At 39.8% G+C, this 20,094-nt stretch overlaps 1 protein-coding gene across 1 annotated transcript in view; it reads left to right on the top strand.

Moving 5' to 3' along the window:
- Positions 1-20,094, top strand: part of LOC146567746 (sodium channel protein type 3 subunit alpha-like) — a 263,377-nt gene that overhangs the window by 230,009 nt on the left and 13,274 nt on the right. Inside the window, exons 26-30 of the mRNA XM_085287781.1 lie at positions 3,583-3,705; positions 9,231-9,506; positions 15,875-15,928; positions 16,299-16,436; positions 16,628-16,732. Of these exons, the coding sequence (XP_085143907.1) occupies positions 3,583-3,705; positions 9,231-9,506; positions 15,875-15,928; positions 16,299-16,436; positions 16,628-16,732 (696 nt within the window). The remainder of the gene's footprint in view (positions 1-3,582; positions 3,706-9,230; positions 9,507-15,874; positions 15,929-16,298; positions 16,437-16,627; positions 16,733-20,094) is intronic.

Here is a 20,094-nt window from a genome sequence, read left to right as displayed (position 1 = left end):
CAGCTGAACATGAGAGGTTTTTGGACAAAGTTTCTGTTCTCCATTCTTTAAGCACCGGCACCGTTTCAAAAGTACCGGTTTGGCACCGGTATCGGATAAAACCTAAACGATACCCATCCCTAATTTTGACAGACAGCAAACTGTGATGAAGAAAAAATAAGTATAATAAGTATTTTGTACAGACAAAAGTAATCTGAGTATTTTATTGACTGCATGTATCCATTGTGTTGTCATAGATGGTATTTTGTCCCTGTTAGTCTACAACTTGGGAAACACTATGAATGCTGTGATGCAAAAGTAAGAGTGTGATCAAAAAGTTCCAGAGACTGACCTCTAAAAATCGGGCCCCTGATTTAAAGTCCCAGCAAACATTTTGAAATTCAATAACCATCAGGACGTGTTCTCTCTACGTCTCGTCATGGTTGGAAGAAAGCTCCAGAATAAATGTTGTTGCGATGTCGGAGATAAAAACTCACTGTCAGTTTGAGGTGTTTATTTAATGTTTAATGTTTCCTGGACGTCAATCTGTCTGTAGTTCAGTTTCTGCAGATGTTCCAGGGACTTAACATCAGGGTTTCAAACATCTTTCCTGGGTTTGACTGTTCAAGATCATCGTCTTGTGAACCTCAGGATGACTTTCAGTACAACATCTATTTTTAGATCTCTCATTCTGTCCCGATGCATTCCAACAGTCTGACTCCTCTCCTTTGGACAAATTCTGTTGCACAGGTTTGGTTGTAGCCGAAATCTCAGCTCTCATCACTACGAGCTTCCTTACACAATTCAGGTCAGTTTCTATGCAGGTTTTCACAGTAAAATCACAGAGTGCACAGTAGCGAGCTTGGATTATACTCTGTTGTGGACACGTACAGCTGGAGACTCGATGGCCGAGTGATCATTCCTCAGTAATACTTCTTTTAGGTTCGGTGCCTGGGCACATTTGTAGTTGGTGCGCGTTTTTTTGCATGGGCACAAAAATCAGGCAGGTATGTTTCACGTCCGCTCAGACTCTCGCATTCAAACTCGTCAATGGACAGTGAGTGAGTCACGTCACAGGGACCCAAGCGAACCACAAATGTGGAAACTATAATGTCAGAGACGTCCTGGAAGAGATCTAAAAATAGCAGCGGTGCTGGGAGCTTCTTGGGCATTCCTGAGAGGATGACTTTGAAGAGGAGATTGCCAAATTTAAATCAGGGAAGGGTTTCGCTTGTGATGGACCTGCTGTCTGAACTCTTTAATCACACTTCATATCTATTTTTTACCCTTGCTGTGTAAATTCTCCATGTTAAACATGGTCTATGTTAAATGTGCAGTTTATGTATAAGAAGAGAATGATTCAGTATTTCTCACTGTCAGCAGTGTCACAGTTGTTGTCTTAGTGCAGCAACTTCCCACTATAAATAAAAGAGTGAGAGACACTGAGCGACAAAGAGAGGCACAGAGAGAGAGAGCGAGAAAGAAGTTCAAACAGCCTCCGGACAAATAATCAGCCGTGGCTTTTGAACCTATACACACACACATACACACACACACACACACACTCAGAGATGTGTATGTTTAGACGCTCACACTTTCTTCCAGTGTTCTGGGCAAGTGGCACACAAAGTTTATGATGCACACCATACATATGCATGCACTGAGTCGGAAATCGACCCACTCCCCCGTCTCTCTCACTCCGGGTGTTTTCCGCCTAGCCGTCTTCATAAATGACACTGACGTTTTTATCTGACTGTAGTGGCCTGAAGGGGAACGAGAGGGAGAAATCTTGAGTCACCGAACTAACCAAGCAAAGATGAGACAAGAAACAGAGTTTTATTAACACAATCGGAAATGGAGAAAGAGAGAGACATGCTTAAAGCTTCAGGATTTCATTTTTGAGCACTAGAGGGCAGAAAAGCAGCAGAAGATGATATAAAGTAATCAAAAGAAAGTTTTAGCTTCTTTAGATTTTTTTATTTGCAAATTACTTAGTTATCTCTGCTGTGTTGCTTTATCATTATTTTGAAAGAAACTGCTTGAATAAAAAGTTTTCTCTTTCTAAGAAGCTTTTATTTTGAAATGTAAGAAGTAAGTGTAGCTATTTATTGGCTCATAGCTTAACACAGAAATTAAGAATTGTGAACTTAAACTGAAATTAATTAGGGAAAAATAGTAAGAAAAAACAAAAAATAACAGAGTAAGAATTTAAGAAATGCTAAAATGTCTGTTACTTTTTCACGGGAACCTTTTCTGCTAAGTTCCTGCTCTGCATTTCGAATATCTTCTTGGATTCTCTGAAGTAGCTTTGCATGATTCCTAGTTCAAATTCATCCTTATTTGTCTTACTGGTGCTGTTGTAGCACACATACACTGTATAGAAAAATGGAAAAGTTCCAGTAATGTCCACTTGAGGACATTAGTGGATCTGCAAGTTTTCCAACCCCAGACGTTGTTGGTTGATTGCAGCCTGTCAGCTCATCTTCAGTTGGAAACAAGTTGTTTAAGCTTCTGCCCCTCCCTTTAAGCCAACTTTCTCCTGATTGGATGCCCATCTTAAACTGAAGATTTAAATAGCTGGTGGATGGAGCTTATCTGCTCACAGCATGGGCTGCGACCTCATTACTTATTAAATTATAAATGACAGAAAAGCAGAGGACGTCCCCTTTATTTCGATCATGTTTTTGTTCTTTGCACAGTCTGAAGCTACTTTGTATTTATGTGTAGAAATGTTGTTGTTTACTGTGTAACCGAACCCTGTAGATCTCAGTGTTGGGTCTGATGGCTCAGTACATCTCAGTGGACCACATCACCACCATGCGTGTGCTGAGGACATTAAGAGCTCTCCGTCCTCTCCGGGCTGTGTCCCGCTTCGCTGGTATCAGGGTAAGAATGAGATGCGTTCACCTGCAGCTCGACCGACCTGAGACCTGCTGCTCGGTGCTGGAAATCATATGTGTCGTGGCTTTAAATGTTTCTGGGTTTGATTGGGAGGTGATGCCATCCTGGCTTTAATCAGAGGTGATATCTCAGACTGTTGTGGATACAGGTAGTATGTTTAACACCTAACCATCCCTTTTACAGCTAAACATAAACCCTGAAGCTGTTTAAAGCAGTCGTTCAGTGATCTGCACATCCATCTCTATAAGCACTCAGTGGCTTATCAAAGTGTCACAAAACAGTCTGCTTTATTGTCTTGTTTTAAAAGCCATGGATCACTCAGGACTCACTCGACCAATCAATAAACACATTTATTCTTTCTCATTTCTCCGGTTCTTTGTGCTGGCTTCCTAGAAGAGTCTGTAAAATAACCATTTCCTTGTCTGCTTGCAGCTTCACCTGAGAAAGGTTTCAACAATGATAAAAAAAATTGTAGCAGTGAGTCCTTCGTCATGAGCTCAGTGATCACAAACCATCACCCTTCCTTTTTCAGGCATCATCATTCAACTGCAGCTTCGTCTCCTGGATCAGAACTTTCTCTCACTTTCCCTTCATTAGAATAGAAGTTAACTGTCCTGCTTCTCTTTTCTTTCCCTTCCTCCTTCTTCTGTCTCTATATTCCTGTCCCTATCTTTTTCTGTCCTCTCTCTCTCTCTCCTCCAGGTCTCATTGGTCAGTTTGGTAGCCAACACATTGGGTTATTCAGACTTAGCAGCCATCAAATCCCTGCGGACGCTGCGGGCCCTGCGGCCCCTCAGAGCCCTCTCCAGATTTGAAGGCATGAGGGTAAGAGTCAGTATTATCAAAGCAAACACATCTGGGCATCAATGTCGAGAGTCCAGCTGAATGTCAAAGGATTTAGTGCACTTATGCTTTAATTTATCACTAAAAACGGGAAAAAGTAAAAGATCTTGGGTAAAAAAAGAGCTTCTCCTCTACATATATTTTCTTTGCAGTTACATAGTTCACATTAAATATACAAAAAAAAGTGTGTTAAATTTATAATGATCAACAAATTAGCAATTTTTCAATAACATAGGCATTGGCATTTAAAATAGACGATAAATACAAATTTCAAAATAAAAGAGATATAAGAGAATATATATATATATATATGTGTGTGTGTATGTGTGTGTGTGTGTTTGTGTGTGTGTATACATATATATATATATATGTGTGTGTGTGTGTGTGTGTATACATGAAGGTATTTGTTGTAGATTTTCTGCCGTGCTTGGGATTATTGTCCACTTTCATCTCATCTGTCCATTGGAAATCCAGAAGTCTTGTGGTTTGTTCAGGTGGAGTTCAGTGTTTTTCTGATGTGCTGTAATGGACTTTAACATTTAACATGCTTACTGAGGCCTGTAGAGTTGAAGATGTAGAAGCAGAAGGTGAAGCTCTTGGGGGTTTTGCAGTTTCTTTAAGATAAGATGAAATAACCTTTATTAATCCCACACATGGGAAATTTATTTTGTTACAACAGAAAGTGGTCAGTGCAGCATTGCACGGTCTGACCTTGGGTTGATTTTCAAGTAAAGTGGCTTTATTGTCATTTCAACCTTGTGCGGTGGTACAGTACACAGTGAAACGAGACAGTGTTCCTCCGGGACCATGGTGCTACATATAACAGACAATCAACGCTGGACTACATAAAGTGCGAGTGTCCAAAAATTGCAATTATTTGCCGAAAAATTCCCATCTGGAAGGATTGTGGCATTGTGTTAACTCATACACACTTTTATGGAGGAGCTCACACTGATGATCATCAATTAATCAAGTGTATTTCATCAGCAGCATGTGGCTTCTTTTAAGTCCTATGGAGGTAGTAAGGATGTACTTTTACATGACTGTGTACTGCTTTCTGATTGGTGAGAAAAACGGATCAACAATGGAAAACGTATCAGGGATTCATACCGCTGCATATTATTGATCTACAAATCAGAAGAAAAAAAGAAGGGCAACTTAGTTAACAGTTTGTGCAGGCTGCCCGATGGCTCAAAATTTAGATTTATTAATATATGATTCAAATAGAAAAAAGTAACTGATCTATCAATAAGTTAAATTACAGTAAAAGCAATAGTAAAAATCTATAATTTATTGTATAAACTGTTTTTACAGTTTAGTACTTCTCCATAAACAGATCACAGTTAATGCTTCTGAATTAATAAATTAAACTTAAACATTTAAATTTACAAAAAGAATGTGTAATACAGTAGCTTTCTAAAAATATTTTTTCACGGAAGATATTTACATCATTCGCCTGTAATTCACACATAACAGCAAATTACTGTAAAGTAAATGTATTATTACAGCAGTTTTTATTAGTGTAACACAGCTAATCTGTTCTCTGGAAAATTCTAGAATTACTGACTGAACTGAATTATTTAGATATAAAGGAAGATAAATCAACTAACTGAAGTGAGGACATGTTTGTGCCCAGGTGTGTTTGTAATGAACATCCCCTCAGTGTTTTCTCATCGTGTGTCATCCTATCATTTCTTATCTGTCACTTCATATTAAACTTTACTCTCTGCTTCCTGCTCTCTGACGGGTTCATCTTCTTTTGAATTTAGTTCTTTCTTTCTTTTTGCTGTGTTGTTTTATTGCCTCCTGTGAATTTGATGTGTATTTTTTCTGATTTCTCTTTCATGTTAACTTATGTCCATCAGCCTTTGTGAGCAGGAGACAAATATCAAGTTACTGTTTGTGTTTCTGTCACCAGTATTACTGTGAATAGCACAGAGTCGGTGTCCTGCAAACACAGTCTCCTGAAATGAGGACGAATGTTCCTGACAGCACACTCCTTTCACTTACATTCAAATATTAGCCGTAGCTGTGGGTAAATATTTGGAAACCACGCCCCTGTCCTGCAAAAAGACTAACGTCAGACTTTAATGACAAATTTAGAAAACACAAAACTATATTTGGTTCATAGAAAATCATTCTCACAATTTTGATTTCAATTCTTTTGTGTAGAAATATATTTCAAAACATGAAAAACAAACATAAAACTTACAAAACTAAGTAAATGGGCAATGTGAATGGTGGGAATTTATGAGGAAAGCTTTTATGTATCAAAGCTCTCACAAGAGAATATGTGGCCTTATAATGTTTAAAAACATGGAATTAATTTTGGGGTTAACATAACAATTATTTAACACATAACATAATTGTTTTTTTATTAAACCTAAAGAATACTTGAACTCTTCGGTTCATCAAACAGCAGCTTGGGGTTTGCAGGAGACAGACTCGCTCTCTGGAAGACTAAACAGATGATTTTCTGTGTTAAATTTAAAAATGCTCAGCACTCAGCATCACATTGCTTACTCAGCAAGGCATTCTGGGTATAAAAAAAACACAAGACGTAAATGTGCTTTGTGAGTGCAGATGAGGACGACCAAACACACAAGCTGACTCACCGCCATCTATAGATCTGCAACAATAGGAAGCAGGACGGTGGATTTCTCAGAAAAATAAAAATCACATAATGAAGGAGAACCGAGTGATTAATGGCACTGCATTTATTTCACATGGGAGCAGAATTTTCTACTTCTTGCATGTCAGGACTCATCAAGTAATTGGCGAAAACAGTCATGTGAGTTCACACTGCCTTTCCTTTTTTATAAAAGGCTGATAAAATAAATCAAATCATGACGTACAGGATTCAACCTAAACAAGTCACACGAGCTGCATGGCTGGTTTCAAACCAGTGGACACTGTAAGGTCAAAGGCAGAATTTAGCGGGTGAATCTAATCAGCATCATCAACTTAAATATAAATTAATGTCTGCTAGATTTGATGTAACCTAGTAACAACCCTAGATATAAGCAGCCCGATACTGCATCACTGTAATCTTTGTCAGAACACTGCAAACTAACCACTTTAACCTGCACTGAACTGCATAGTATCTGTATGCAACCCTTAAATAAAACAAACTTCAAGTACCTTCAAGTCGGGTTTGCGTCACATAAACCTCTGTGAACATTATGTATAGATCCACTGTCTGATTTTAAAACTCCAAAATGAATTAGGACGTTCAATGCCACACTTAAATGTAACTTAAAGAAGTTGGGATTTTAAGGTTGTAAAGAAATGCTAGCAAATAATTCTAGAGTGTAAATCAACATAAACATGTCGGATGAATCTACTCAAGAAATTCACATTTTTAAGTGTTGAAAAATGTCAGTTTCTTGAAAAAAAAATGAAGACATACAATTAAAAACACAAATGATTAACTAGTAAAATAATGTCACATTAATTAAATACTGTATGTATTTAGAAACTGTGTTCTCTCCCATATTAGGCCTCAGTTTCACAGGCTGGCGATCTGCTGTCAGCATCAGGTTGCTTGTGAAAAATGAGTATTCTCAGACTGGTTGGGGAATGGTTGCTGGAAGTTGCTGGCTGTTACTGTATGAAATCGGTTGCACAATCATGAAAAATGCCAGCTTTACTGCAAAGGGATAATCATTTGCCTTCAAAGGTGAACGGTTTCATTTTGTGGTACATCTGTTAGTTTCAGCGAGTCAGGATCTTCCACATAGAAGACCAAGAAAAGCACTGTATACCTCTTTCTGACCAATTCCACTTAGCAACAGCAAGCAACAACTCACCAACTGGTCACGAAATATACTTTAATAAAGCAACCAATGGTTACCGTAGTGATTTACAACTCTGCAGCCTTTTCTCGACCCAACGTCGAATTTAAACTGTCACTTTTTTCCTCTGTCACATCCGACTGAAAGACAATAAAGAAGATGGACGTAGCCTCCGAGTCCACAAAGTGAAGCAAATAAACACTTTCCTGATGAGTTTATTAGGGGTGCAACAATACTTGTATCGGTATTGAACCGTTCGATACAGTGCTTTCGGTTCGGTACGCATATGTATTGAACAATACAAAAAATTTTATTTATTTTAGCAACTTTTCTTCTGACGATGCTGGCTGTGCTGAGAGCTCAGTGGATCTGCGTTCGACTACTCCGCCTAGGCTGGACTGTCGAGTGCAGATCTACTGAGCACAGCGCAAGCTAGCAAGACAGAAGTTAAGCTCTCCTTGCAACATGGCAAATTGAACCTCCCCCACCCTCATTCAGATCTGGCGTTTGGAACTATCTTGGTTTTCATGTGACGTATGACCCTGAAGGTAAGCGAGTCATGGACAAAAGTAAAACAGTATGTTGGATGTGCCACGCAATGCTCAATTGGTGGGAACTAGTGCGTTAGCGCAGTTAGCTCGTTAACGTGTTGACGCCGTCCAGCGGTAACTCGTTAAGGGAGTTTTGCCGCGTTATGGCGTTAACGTCATTTTAACGAGATTAACGCTGACAGCACTAGTGGGAACACAACGAATATGACTGCACATTCACAGCGACATCATCCTAGTGCAAAGACAAGTGGAAGCAGACAAAAACAACAAGCACGCATGCTACAAACTTTACCCGAGTCATTTAGACAGCCGTTAGCACAGGATTCTCCTTATGGGGACCTGATATGTTTAATATGCTGCTGAGAATATAACCCAGAAGAAGCGTATAGTAGAGCTTTTATTTTGGAAAGAGACATTTCTCTGTAATAAACTCTCTTTTCCAAAGATGACTGATTTCTCCATCAGATAGATTTTTTTATTATTATTATTTTCTTGTTTCAGCAACATTAAATTTAAAAACTGTATTTTTGAGCTAAAATATATATTTATAATTTTAATAAATGACAAATTAAAAAGGCATGAACATTTTTTTGTATCAAAAAAATATTGAACCATGACACCAAAGTATCGAATCGAACCATGAATTTTGTGTATCGTTGCACCCCTAGAGTTTATAGGCTTGGTCGCTCATCTGTAGTCATATTGGGGGGAAATGAAGTCGGTTTTGTACATTTTGGTCCATGAAAAGTGTCACAAAGGAGGATTATACACTTTCACAGTCAGATACACCAATCACTTGTCACCAGTTTTAAAATGCCAGTGCTCATCTTGAGGGTTCAAAACAGGACTTGATGAACCAATGGGTGACTCACAGTTTACATGTCCATCTTTTATACTGTCTATCATCCAACTGCATGGCGTGCTGTGTTGTTAAAATTAATGTGTTGGTCAGGTGGTCATTCATTGTTGGCAACACTGATGTTGTCTGGTCTAACTCTGGTCTCTGATCAGTTTCTGGGTTCATCCATCTGTTTGAGCATGTTGATTTTGGTTTGCTCCGCCACCACCTGATCAGCAACACACTGAAACCTTAACATTTACTGTAACTAGAGACCACATGTAAATGGTTTGTCTGTACGTATGAATGCTGGTTTCCGTGCAGGTGGTGGTCAACGCTCTGATCGGCGCGATTCCCTCCATCATGAACGTGCTGCTGGTCTGTCTCATCTTCTGGCTCATCTTCAGCATCATGGGCGTCAACCTTTTTGCCGGGAAGTTTGGCCGCTGCGTCAACAGCACGGGCCAAGTCTACGACGCTTCTGCAATCACCAATAAGTCGCAGTGCGAGACCCACAACGACACCTCGACGCACTACTGGAGCAAAGTCAAGGTCAACTTTGACAACGTGGGTGCCGGGTACCTGGCCCTGCTGCAAGTGGTAAGATACTTTATGTTTACTTATTGGAATCAGAGACTTTTATGATCTCCACTTTTTTTGTTTTTGGCTTTTCAAATTTGTACTTAGATTTCTTTGGTTTCCATGAAAGATTTATTTTCAGTTTTTACTGGTCAAACGTGTGCCAAGGTTCTCTCTTTTACTAAGGTATAAAAATACAGATGTACACACAGATCCTGGTTAGTTAAATAAAAGAAAGCTTCTAGTAGCGGCTCTTTGGCCAACATTTTCACGTTTGCATTAATTTAATAAGGTAGCCAGATAATTATGATGCACGGTGAATATGCACAGACTTATCATGCATAATGAGGCCAGAATGGAAGTTTCCCACATTTCCCACCGCTGCCTGTGCTTCTGTGCTCTGTAGAGAGAAAAAGTTGGAGCACTTTTTTTAAAAGCCATTTTCACAGTTGGCAAAGAGAGATGCCAGCTTGGGGTTTTGCTGCACAGTGAGTCATGATTCATTATGTGACCTTTCACAAAGGTCACTTTTAAGTTGTTATTAGACACCTAAAAGCACCCCCAGTGCTTTATTTATGGCGTGGGTCGCAGCTTTCCTTGCCTACTTTGTGTTTTCAAAAAATGCATTCAGACCCAGAGACCTGGAGAGAGTGACACGACAGGAAATGTGTAGGATGTTTTCAGACTCGCCACGCCAGCCGCGGTTCTTTTACTCTTTTTATATGTCCTGTTTGAAGACGCGTTCCCTGGGAAGTTCTACCCCCTACAGATCTCAGTGCAGCTGTGCAAAACAATCACTAGCACACACACACTGAAACAGGATCACGAGGCAGAGCCGCAGATGAAAACGAAGAACAAAATTCTGTCATTGCGGCGCCTGTGTGAAGCTTTGAGGGAAACAAAGAGGTTCGAGTGAAGAAATCGAGGCACAAAGTGAAAAATCCTCTCCTTCAAAACAAATTAAAGCTGAGAGTCTCCTCCACATGCCGTAGGAGGATTGACTTTTCCGCTTCTCCCGTCCCTCTCTCTCTCTCTTGATCTCGTCTTTTCGTTTCATCAATTTGTCGCCTTAATTTTCCTCCCACACCTGTCCTTCATTGCTCTTGCTTTTGTCTTTTCCACTTGTCCACTCTGCCTGCCTCTCTTTGTCCTGTTAACGTTGCTGTCGTTCCACAGCCTTCTGTCTTCTCTGTCATTTATGAGAGCAGTTTTAAACCTCACATTGCCTACAGTAAGTGGCAGGTACACAAACTGCAATTTGAATAAGTAACACATAAGCTGTGAATAACTGGGAGGTACTGATGGGAAAAATAATTGAAAATCTGTTGGGAGGTTATTATTAAAAAAATAATACCTCTCACGGTCAGTCACAGCCGTTAATCTTCATCTGTGTTTCCGGACATGAATTTATTTAGAGTCACATATTTTTGATTAGTTATTTCCAACGAACAGGTTTTGTTGTTGGCAGCGTTTTCATGCATGCACCTCACTCTGTCTGTAAACATGATCAGTGGAAAACCATTGAATGAATTCTTTTTTGTAAACATATATTTATTGAATTTTGGTTTCATAAACATCAAACACTTTAAACATATGGCAGTAAGAAAGCAATAAAAACACAAGACACTCAAAAAACAAAAACAAATTAAAAAAATTATACTTAAAAAATTAAATATATATATATATATATATAAAATAAAATACAATAAAAACAGTAGAGGTTACTTTATACATTCCCAAATTTAGTTACATATTTTCATTACCCCGCTCTCCCTCCAGTTCCTCAACTTCCCCAGTCTTTAATAGCTCCAGAACAACACGTCCTCACTCCCGAGGCGTAATATATTACGCTAGGTGACAAATCGTCAACATGTTACGCTTCTGGGCAACCAACAATACATGGGCTGCAATACATGGCTGAACCGTGTTTTACCGCGAGAGCGTCATTTGACTGTATTTCACCCATAACCTGGCATGTACCATAACAACGCCGAAGGTCGCCTTTCGCATTCCTCAGGAACGCTGCGGGACGTGACAAATCATCAGGTTGTTACGCCTCGGGAGTGAGAACGGGCTGTCCAGAAACATCTTCCAAATGTATGAAAAATTCTAGTGATCTTTTCCTAACCACATAGGTCAGCTTCTCAAGAACTAAACTTGATTTTACATTATTTAACTATTGGTCAAAAGAGGGACCAGTTGAATGAATTCTGATAAAACTGTGGGGGGATGTAGAGTGGACTCTTAACAATGGATTCAAATTTGGCTGACATCAACCGAGGTCAAAGTAAAAATATTTTTATAGAGCTATTTCACTATATTTCTTACTGCCATTGTTTGTGACACCACGTAGGGCTGTGCGATATGACCAAAATCTCATATCCCGATATAAGAATTATATCGTCCGATAACGATATAAATCACAAAAACGTAACATTTTCTGTAAATTCTGTGAATCTCGGGCAGCTCGACTTGCGGGAAGTGTTTCCAGCTGGGTGCCATGTAGCTGGAGTCGAGTGTTTTAACTGATGCATGAAACGATACATTTTTAGACATAAGTTGTAACGGACGCCGTTTTCTTTGTGAGTATTTATTACACAGCCTGCTGCGGGGAAAGCCTGTTCTAACGTTTGAGTCTAAGATTTATTTTTTAGCACCTGACGGCTCTTTTTTTACTTCTCATCCGTAAATAATCTGCTCTTTCACGTGATTCAGTTTATTTTGAAAAGTCTCAACAGGATCTTGAGCTTTATTGTGAAAGGTTTACGTGGCACATAAATGAGCGGACACGCGATGGTGTTACCGTCGTTGTTGCTAACGTCAACACATAAAAACAGGTGCTTATCCGTCCGTAGTGTGGTTATTTTAAATATAAGAGAAAGAGAGAACTTTAAGAAATGAATACAGCCACTACAGTGACATCAGAACCATGAAAACATATTGCCGTAAACAGTTTATTTTGCGACACCACGAAACAAACGATAGCGTAAAATGAAACGATGTTTTTATATCGTCATCCGATATAATCATTATATCGAACAGCCCTAACACCACGTATCATTATATGTGAGGATCAAATCACACATCAGACACATACAATGTTCCAATCAATTCTTTAAAATGTATTTACCACTAAACATTTAAACAACTGTTGCAAATTCATTGTTTAGACACAATAAATATTTTCCACTTTTATAAGGCAAAAAAGGTCCATATCTGGAGGCTGCAGAGATTTGTGGTGGAGCAAATCATTTGGCCCACATGTCAGAGACGCACGTTTAAGTCAAATACAGCACAGATTTGATTTGATGAAATAAATATGTCTCCTAGTTCAGTTTAAGCATGAAAACCACTGGGTTAACTGTCTGCGGCTGCGTGTCACTTGCTTGTTTTCATAATTAGATAAAAATGACGTTCTGTTGCTGTTACTCCAGCTTTTCAACAACACTGTAAGATTTACTGCACATGTAACTAAAAGTCCAACGCAGGTACATAATGAGATATGAAATGAAAAGCCTTTATACTTATTATATTCAGGATACAAAGAGACTGGCAGTGGCATGCCTGCCTGGAGCATTAGAGTTAGAACGACAAACTTCACATGATGATATAAAAGAATTTACGATGAGTTTCTTGCTCTTCATCCTTTCGCTCTCTTTTCCTTTTCTGCTTTTCCATTTCTTTCTTTGCCTGTCCCTCCTTCCTGTCTCTCCATCTTCTGTTATTCAACACAACACGGACAGGGCAAAATACTGCAACTACAACTCCATTTCCCCCTCCGTCCTTTATATCTCTCCATCACCTTCCTTGCAAACCTTCATTTTCTTCTCTCTCTCTCTCTGTCTTTACTTCACTCACTCCTTTTTCCTTCGTTCTCGCTCTCTGACGCCCACCATGGGAGTCCTGAGAGCCTCCAATCAATCAGCGTCTGAGAGGCTTTTATTTTTAGAGCGACTTCAGCCAAGTGGGAGAGAAATGCAGAGATGGAGGGAGGAAAAGTGCACGTAGAATTAGAAATATTAAACTTAAACAGCAGTGAAAGAGAAGGCGAAGATGGAGATAAAAGGACGGAGAGGTTGGAGTCGAGGGAAATGTGGTGGATTTCACAGAGGAGGAGGCGAAAGGACCATAAAAAAAGTTGTGGAACGGCGTGCTGCTGCTTTCACCGTCAGCCTCCCAGAACTTAAGAGTTGCCAGAGTACGGTCGCCTTGGCAACCAGTTGCTCAGCACATCTCTGTTTTTGGCTGGTCGGCGCGGCAACAGTTGGTGGGGGCAAACCTTCTATTAGCATCTGGAAATATCTCCACACTGCAAAAAGTGATGCAGACACTTTAGTGAGATTCTGAATCCAGTGTGTTCTCTCAGTTAATCATCAATAAATAATATTATACGATATGTATGATTTTTAATGGTCTCCTGTTAAAATTCAAGTTAGCACAGCTGAAAAGTGTCACTTCACGCCATCACCTTCCCCAAAATAATGGGTTGGCACCGCTTCCTCGTGATGTCAGTGAAGGTGCTGCTTCTCATCAAAGTCACTGTGGAGATAACCCAACAGCACTCAGCACGAAGCTCTCCATTTACCGCTCAATCTATGTTGCTTCCTCACCTACAGTCACGAGCTCTGGGTGGTGACCAAAAGAGAGAGGTTACAGATACCAGGGCCAAAAAGGACTCTCCTTCTACCTGTGGCTGGGCACTCCCTTAGACACAGGGTGAGGAGCTCAGCCATTTGAGTAGCCCCTGCTCCTCCACATCTAACGGATCCAGTTGAGGTGGTCTGGGCACCCGACTAGGATCAAAGACGGAGTGACCAAAAGATAATTTAAGATGACTGTGTTACGCAGCTGGCTGTCAGTGGTGGGATTTACTTCTGACCGGGCGTTGTTTATGACGGAGCAGCTCAGTTATGGAGACTCAGCACTGCGCTTCAAAAACCACACAAAATAATGTTCAGCAGCCACCCGTAAATGTCATCGCTGACTTTTTAACATCCTTTTACAGCGTGAACCCTTCTCACTGACAGCCCATAATAACAACAGGTGGTAACCCGCGGTGACAAGCTGATTTCAGGTCTAAATGTGACAGACAGCAGGTGCCCACTCAGACCAAAGTATCCTGTTTCCCTTCTTTCTTCTCTGTTCCCTCCATCTCACATCCTCTCTCGGCGAGGACAGAAGTCCCTAAATGGACCTGTTGATCCTTCATTGAGAAAAACGCAGCAGCAGTACTGCTCTCTGCTAATTTTCTGATAAAGCAGGAGGTTTGCTTCAAGACCCTTTTTGTTCAGTTATTCTCTTGAGTGGAGGAAATGTGCACAACGTCGCCTTGGTGATGTGGGAACAGAGAAACTCGCTTGACATCCCCAGAAACAGAAAGAACAGGAGCTGTGATTTTTTTTCTCTCTTTTCTATTGATAAGCATCTGAAAAGTAGAGAAGAGATTTTATTTAAAGCTGCAGTCTGTGCAGCTAATGGCTGCTTAAAGTAGGCGGTCCGTTTAGCACATTAGCATTGAGTGTAGCCTCATGTAGCCTCATGTAGCCTCATGTAGCCTCATGTAGCCTCATGTAGCCTCATGTAGCCTGCAGGTGTTGCGAATTGTGATTTTACTAAACTGAAAACATGAAGTCAGTGCAAACGGCTCAACCTGAAATCCCAAATCAAAAATGCAGCCTTCTACAGCTGAAGAGACCAAACACCCCCGACACCCCCTTCCCTGATTTTGCACATGCACTAACATCTGCCGCAGATTCCCACCACCCATTCCTTTTGGATCATAAAGCGAGGACAATCACTGGATGTCTTCCCTTCATGTCAGGTTCATGTAAAGCACAGGTGTCAAACTCCAGGCCCCGAGAGCCGGTGTCCTGCAGGTTTTGATCCAAGACAGCTGATTTAAACAGCTAAATGACCTCCTCAACATGTCTTGAAGTTCTCCAGAGGCCTGGTAATGAACTAATCATTTGATTCAGGTGTGCTGACCCAGGATGAGATCTAAAACCTGCAGGACACCGGCCCTCGAGGCCTGGAGTTCCGCACCCCTGATGTAAACGAACATGTTTCAGTCCTGAGTGTTCAGCTAAGTTATTCTTGCCTCTCCCAGAGAGTCATCTCGGACTTTTAAGTCTCGACATCTTAAAGTCTTTCACATGCAAACATACATACATCGGGTCAGTGGGTATCAGCCTTCTGTCCTCAAAAAACTGAATAAAATTTGTACTTCGATCACAAGTTTGCATGAACATGAACTGAATAATTGTCTCTTATGGAGTGGGAAAGTTGTACATCTCCCTACACTAAAGAAATCAGTGGTTCTGTCTCGCTACAGTTGGTAAGGTTAAAGTGACAACAGTTAACTCATTTCTGTGATTTTGTTTGGTTTCAAGGCAACGTTCAAAGGCTGGATGGATATCATGTACGCAGCGGTGGACTCGAGAGCTGTGAGTAACGACAACATTTTGAATGTGCACGTGATTCTGAATCTTTTCACGTTCTGAATAGAGTAAGATTCAAAGTGAGTTCAGCATCACTTTTAGCACCTCCTCTGGACATTAGAGGAACTGCAGGTTTCGCCACTTCAGCGTCATCTTTAGTTTTCTTCTGTGGATGTTGGCGCTCGATTAGGACTGGAAACAAAAAAGGGTCAAATTAAAGTTCAATGAAAAAGAAATCTAAACAGATTGATATGATGTCGTGTTAATAACTGATAATGTCTTTAAAATGTCAGATGTGAACAGGATTAAAGGTGGAACAAACATTGAATACAGTCAAACTGAAACTCAGAAACAGATCCGTGTGTTCCCTGAACAGGTGGAGGAGCAGCCTATCAAGGAGATCAATCTATACATGTACCTGTACTTTGTCATCTTCATCATCTTCGGCTCCTTCTTCACCCTCAACCTGTTCATCGGTGTCATCATCGACAACTTCAACCAGCAGAAGAGAAAGATAAGTACCACGGCTGACACCAGCGTCACACATGGCACAGGAAACGCACGTTTACTTTCTACAGCTTCGCATTTTAAATCAAAGCAAAAGCGTCTGAATATATATTAACAGGTTTGCAGGTTCTTTGTAAGAACATTAGATGGCAACCTTAAGTCTTATAAAATAACATAGATGTTGCTTGGTTTGTTTACTTAGGAGGACAGGACATCTTCATGACCGAGGAGCAGAAGAAGTATTACAACGCCATGAAGAAACTCGGCTCCAAAAAACCTCAGAAGCCCATTCCCAGACCGATGGTACCGACACACAGCACGTCCACCTTAAAAACAGATTCAGTTCTACATGATACGTCCAGAAATGGTTTCATTGGTATTGTTTCTATTCAAACAGATTTTGAACACTCAGTTTTAATTAACAGTTTATTAAGTATGTTAAAGTTAACTTTGTAAGGACAGAAGCGTTTTTTATTATCAAGTCGAAGCTGAATGGAGGAAACTACCTTTAAATATGTATGTAATCATTCCAATGATGATCTAAAATTAATTTTGACCACTTTTGCTTTTTTTCAATTAATATTTGGCTGCAAACACAATAGTTAGGTTAGTTATTAGATTTCACTTTTCCTCTGTACACCACCACAGTGGATTCTTTCAGCTTTAATTTGAGGGGTTTCACAAAAGTGTTGCTTTAACTGATTAGGAATTACAGACATTTTCACACACAGTGTGAATTAACTGGATAATTGACTGGCCAGCAGTCCTGTGGCCAGTGAAGTATCAAAGCGTTAAGTTTGTATTTTATAGCTTTTCACTTTAAATTTAAATATCAGGCCGTGAAAGATGTCGATGGAAGTGAGCGATGCCATCGTTAGGCTGGAAAGACAAAGCAAGACGAGTCAAACTTTTAAAAGTGGCTCAACAAACAGTCTTAAAAATGATGACTGCACTGACCAGCTCAACAGTACCAAAATGCCCTAAAGGACAAGAGAAGTGGATGATCACAGAATTCTTTCCTTAGTTAAGAAAAACAATTTGACAACATCTAACTGAATCACGAAAACTCTAAAGAACGTACGAGAGCCATAATCAAAGTCTTCAATTAAAAAAAAAAAAACATAATAAAAGATGCAAACCACTGGTTACACTCAGCAAGGTCTGATTAGGCTTCGACAGAAAACATCTGAAAGAGACAAGAAAGAAAAAAAAACCTAAAGACCGAAGATGAATTTGTCCCAGAATGATGGGAAGAGAAAAAACGGCAGTTTCTCAGGATAAGAGAAATTGAGGAGAAATCAGAAATGGGATCTTCTTAAATGGCAAAGTCAGTCTCCTGATCTCAACTCGAGACAATGTTTGCCCAGTTAAGACCCACAAAGACCCACAGCTTCTGGTGATGGTCACAGTTTCTAGACTTCAGGCTGTCATTAAATGCAAAGGAGTTTCATCCAAGTATTAAAAAAATGAAATCTGAACTTGGATCACATCATAGTGATCCAAGTTCAGATTTTCATTTTTTTAAGAGTTTTTTTAAGCAAAATTAGAAAAATTGTGCCACTGTGCAAACAACATATGAATCCAACTGTTCAATAGATTAGAGATTACGTCCTGTGAACATCTGAAATGTGCAGGAAGCGTTGTTGGGAAAGTGTATGACAGATGTAGCTGTAGTAAGACATGTATGTCATCTTCAGTTTATCGACTGGCCTTCAGAGGAATGTTTGACTTACCAGCATATCAGAAAACAGAGCAGCCTCTCACTGAAGAATCTGTTTACTTAAAAAGATCTGGACCATTAATATGAGTGTACTTCACAGTGACGCACAACATGCCATTTATACCTGATAAGAGATGTTATGATATACACCTATAGTATACCTCTGTATGTACCTCAAAATTCACCTGAAGATCAGCTTCTACTGCTCCAAGAATTTAGACGAGCCTTTCTAGGAAACTGATAGTTTATGAGCCTTTTTTTTTTTTCAGTTAACTGCTACGTTAGTGGGTGCATAATAAATGTAGCCACAACCACACTTTCCATTTCAAGTAATCAGTACCAAACTATGCAGTAATTATGTTTGTATTATACATCTAACTTCTTACATTTCTAGGAAAAGAAAGAGTTTTTGTGGAAATTGAACAACATGAAATCAAGTGTTTTTGTCAAGGTTTTCTTTTTAATCACTAATCATTAGCTAAACTGTGGCCGGGGCTCAACAGCAGTTGATGTTGAGTTTAAAAAGCAATCTAAAAACTTCTATTTTGTAAACTTCTAATTAATTTAAACTAAGATTCAAGTTTTAAAACATTTTCTTCTGATATTTATAAAATTCATATAGTGGAGTTTCTTGTAACTTGCCTGAGAAGCATAAAGATAAAAATGTAAAACTATGCAGTGAGCTAATATATCTAATGTCTGCCTGACAGTTATCTGTCAGCAGGATGGCCATCCGGGCAGTCTTGATGTTTATCCTGCACAAAGGTCATCATTGCTCACATTACAGCAGAACTGCATGAATCTTGCTGCTGTGTCATGCTCCAGCTGTTTACTAACATCAAAGTAAAGAAGGCGACGGATGACAAATTCTCCACGTTCTCACGCCCCAACCATGCACACGTACAGAGATTCCTTCAGTCCTTTACTTTTGTAGAAATGTAAGTGTAGAAAGGTGTTAGACTCCTTATTGGTGCATGTAAACACAATAAGAACAATAAGTCAAGTTTAGGATTTGTTTCAAAAACATACATGATACACATAAGCACAAATATGGGCGTCCCCCTGAGTATATGTCTGAGCTGGTACACTTTTAAATCGCAGGCTGTTTTATTTACATCAGCTGAGCAGCAGCTGTCAGCAGTCCCAAGAACCACGCTCTGAGACACTTGAACTCTCCCCCTCCAGATCGGGTCATCGACCCTCTCCAACAGTCTTCAGATCTAAAAACGCACCTCATCTGAAGGTCTTTTTCAGTCCAGGTTCAGCTTACAGGAGCGTCTCAGCATCATTAATCAGCCTGCAGGTTCCATGTCCTCTCAAAGTCCATTATTCTTCTTAAAACTGAATAATTAAATGGTCGCTTTCCTGTTATAGCAGCAAGAAAAGCATCTAATAACAGAATAATACGATAACTTATTAAAGCAGAATAACTCTCAGAATACAATAGACAGAATAGAATCCCCAAAGTAGAATTACTCAATTAGAAATGAGATTCTCGAGAATTTGTTAGAGTTAAATGTCTCTATAAGGGAGAGAACAAAGTAGCTGGTAAAGAATAAGAAAATCAAATGGAAATAAAATATTAACTTAACAAGTACAACAAACAAACGTGGCAGTATAAAATGAAAATAAGATGTGCTTTTTGCTGTTACGTTTAGCATCATTTGCAGTAAATTACCTGCGACAAACCTTCGGACCTCATGTTCACCTCACTGGCACACACTCTCTGACTGAGTCACCATGCCAGGCTGGTTGTCTTGTTGAGAGGATGGCGATTAATTGCAAACCTTCGCCGAGCTCTTTGAGAGGGATCCCAGTCAGGTTGCCTCTCTCTTCTGCAACCTCTCAGAACTCTAAACTTTTGGGCAACCAAAAAGTGAATACAATCACTCTCCAGCTACCAGTTTTTCCTGCTTTAGTGTGACTGAAGGCTAAGGTGTCCCTT

The sequence above is a fragment of the Mchenga conophoros genome, linkage group LG9 (genome assembly GCF_057382185.1).
Source record: "Mchenga conophoros isolate Kocher_MC1m ecotype Shallow Benthic linkage group LG9, M_conophoros_male_GT1.1, whole genome shotgun sequence".
NCBI classification, from domain to species: domain Eukaryota; kingdom Metazoa; phylum Chordata; class Actinopteri; order Cichliformes; family Cichlidae; genus Mchenga; species Mchenga conophoros.
The sequence above is the reverse complement of the archived record's forward strand: the minus strand, read 5'-3'. Positions and strand labels throughout refer to the sequence as shown.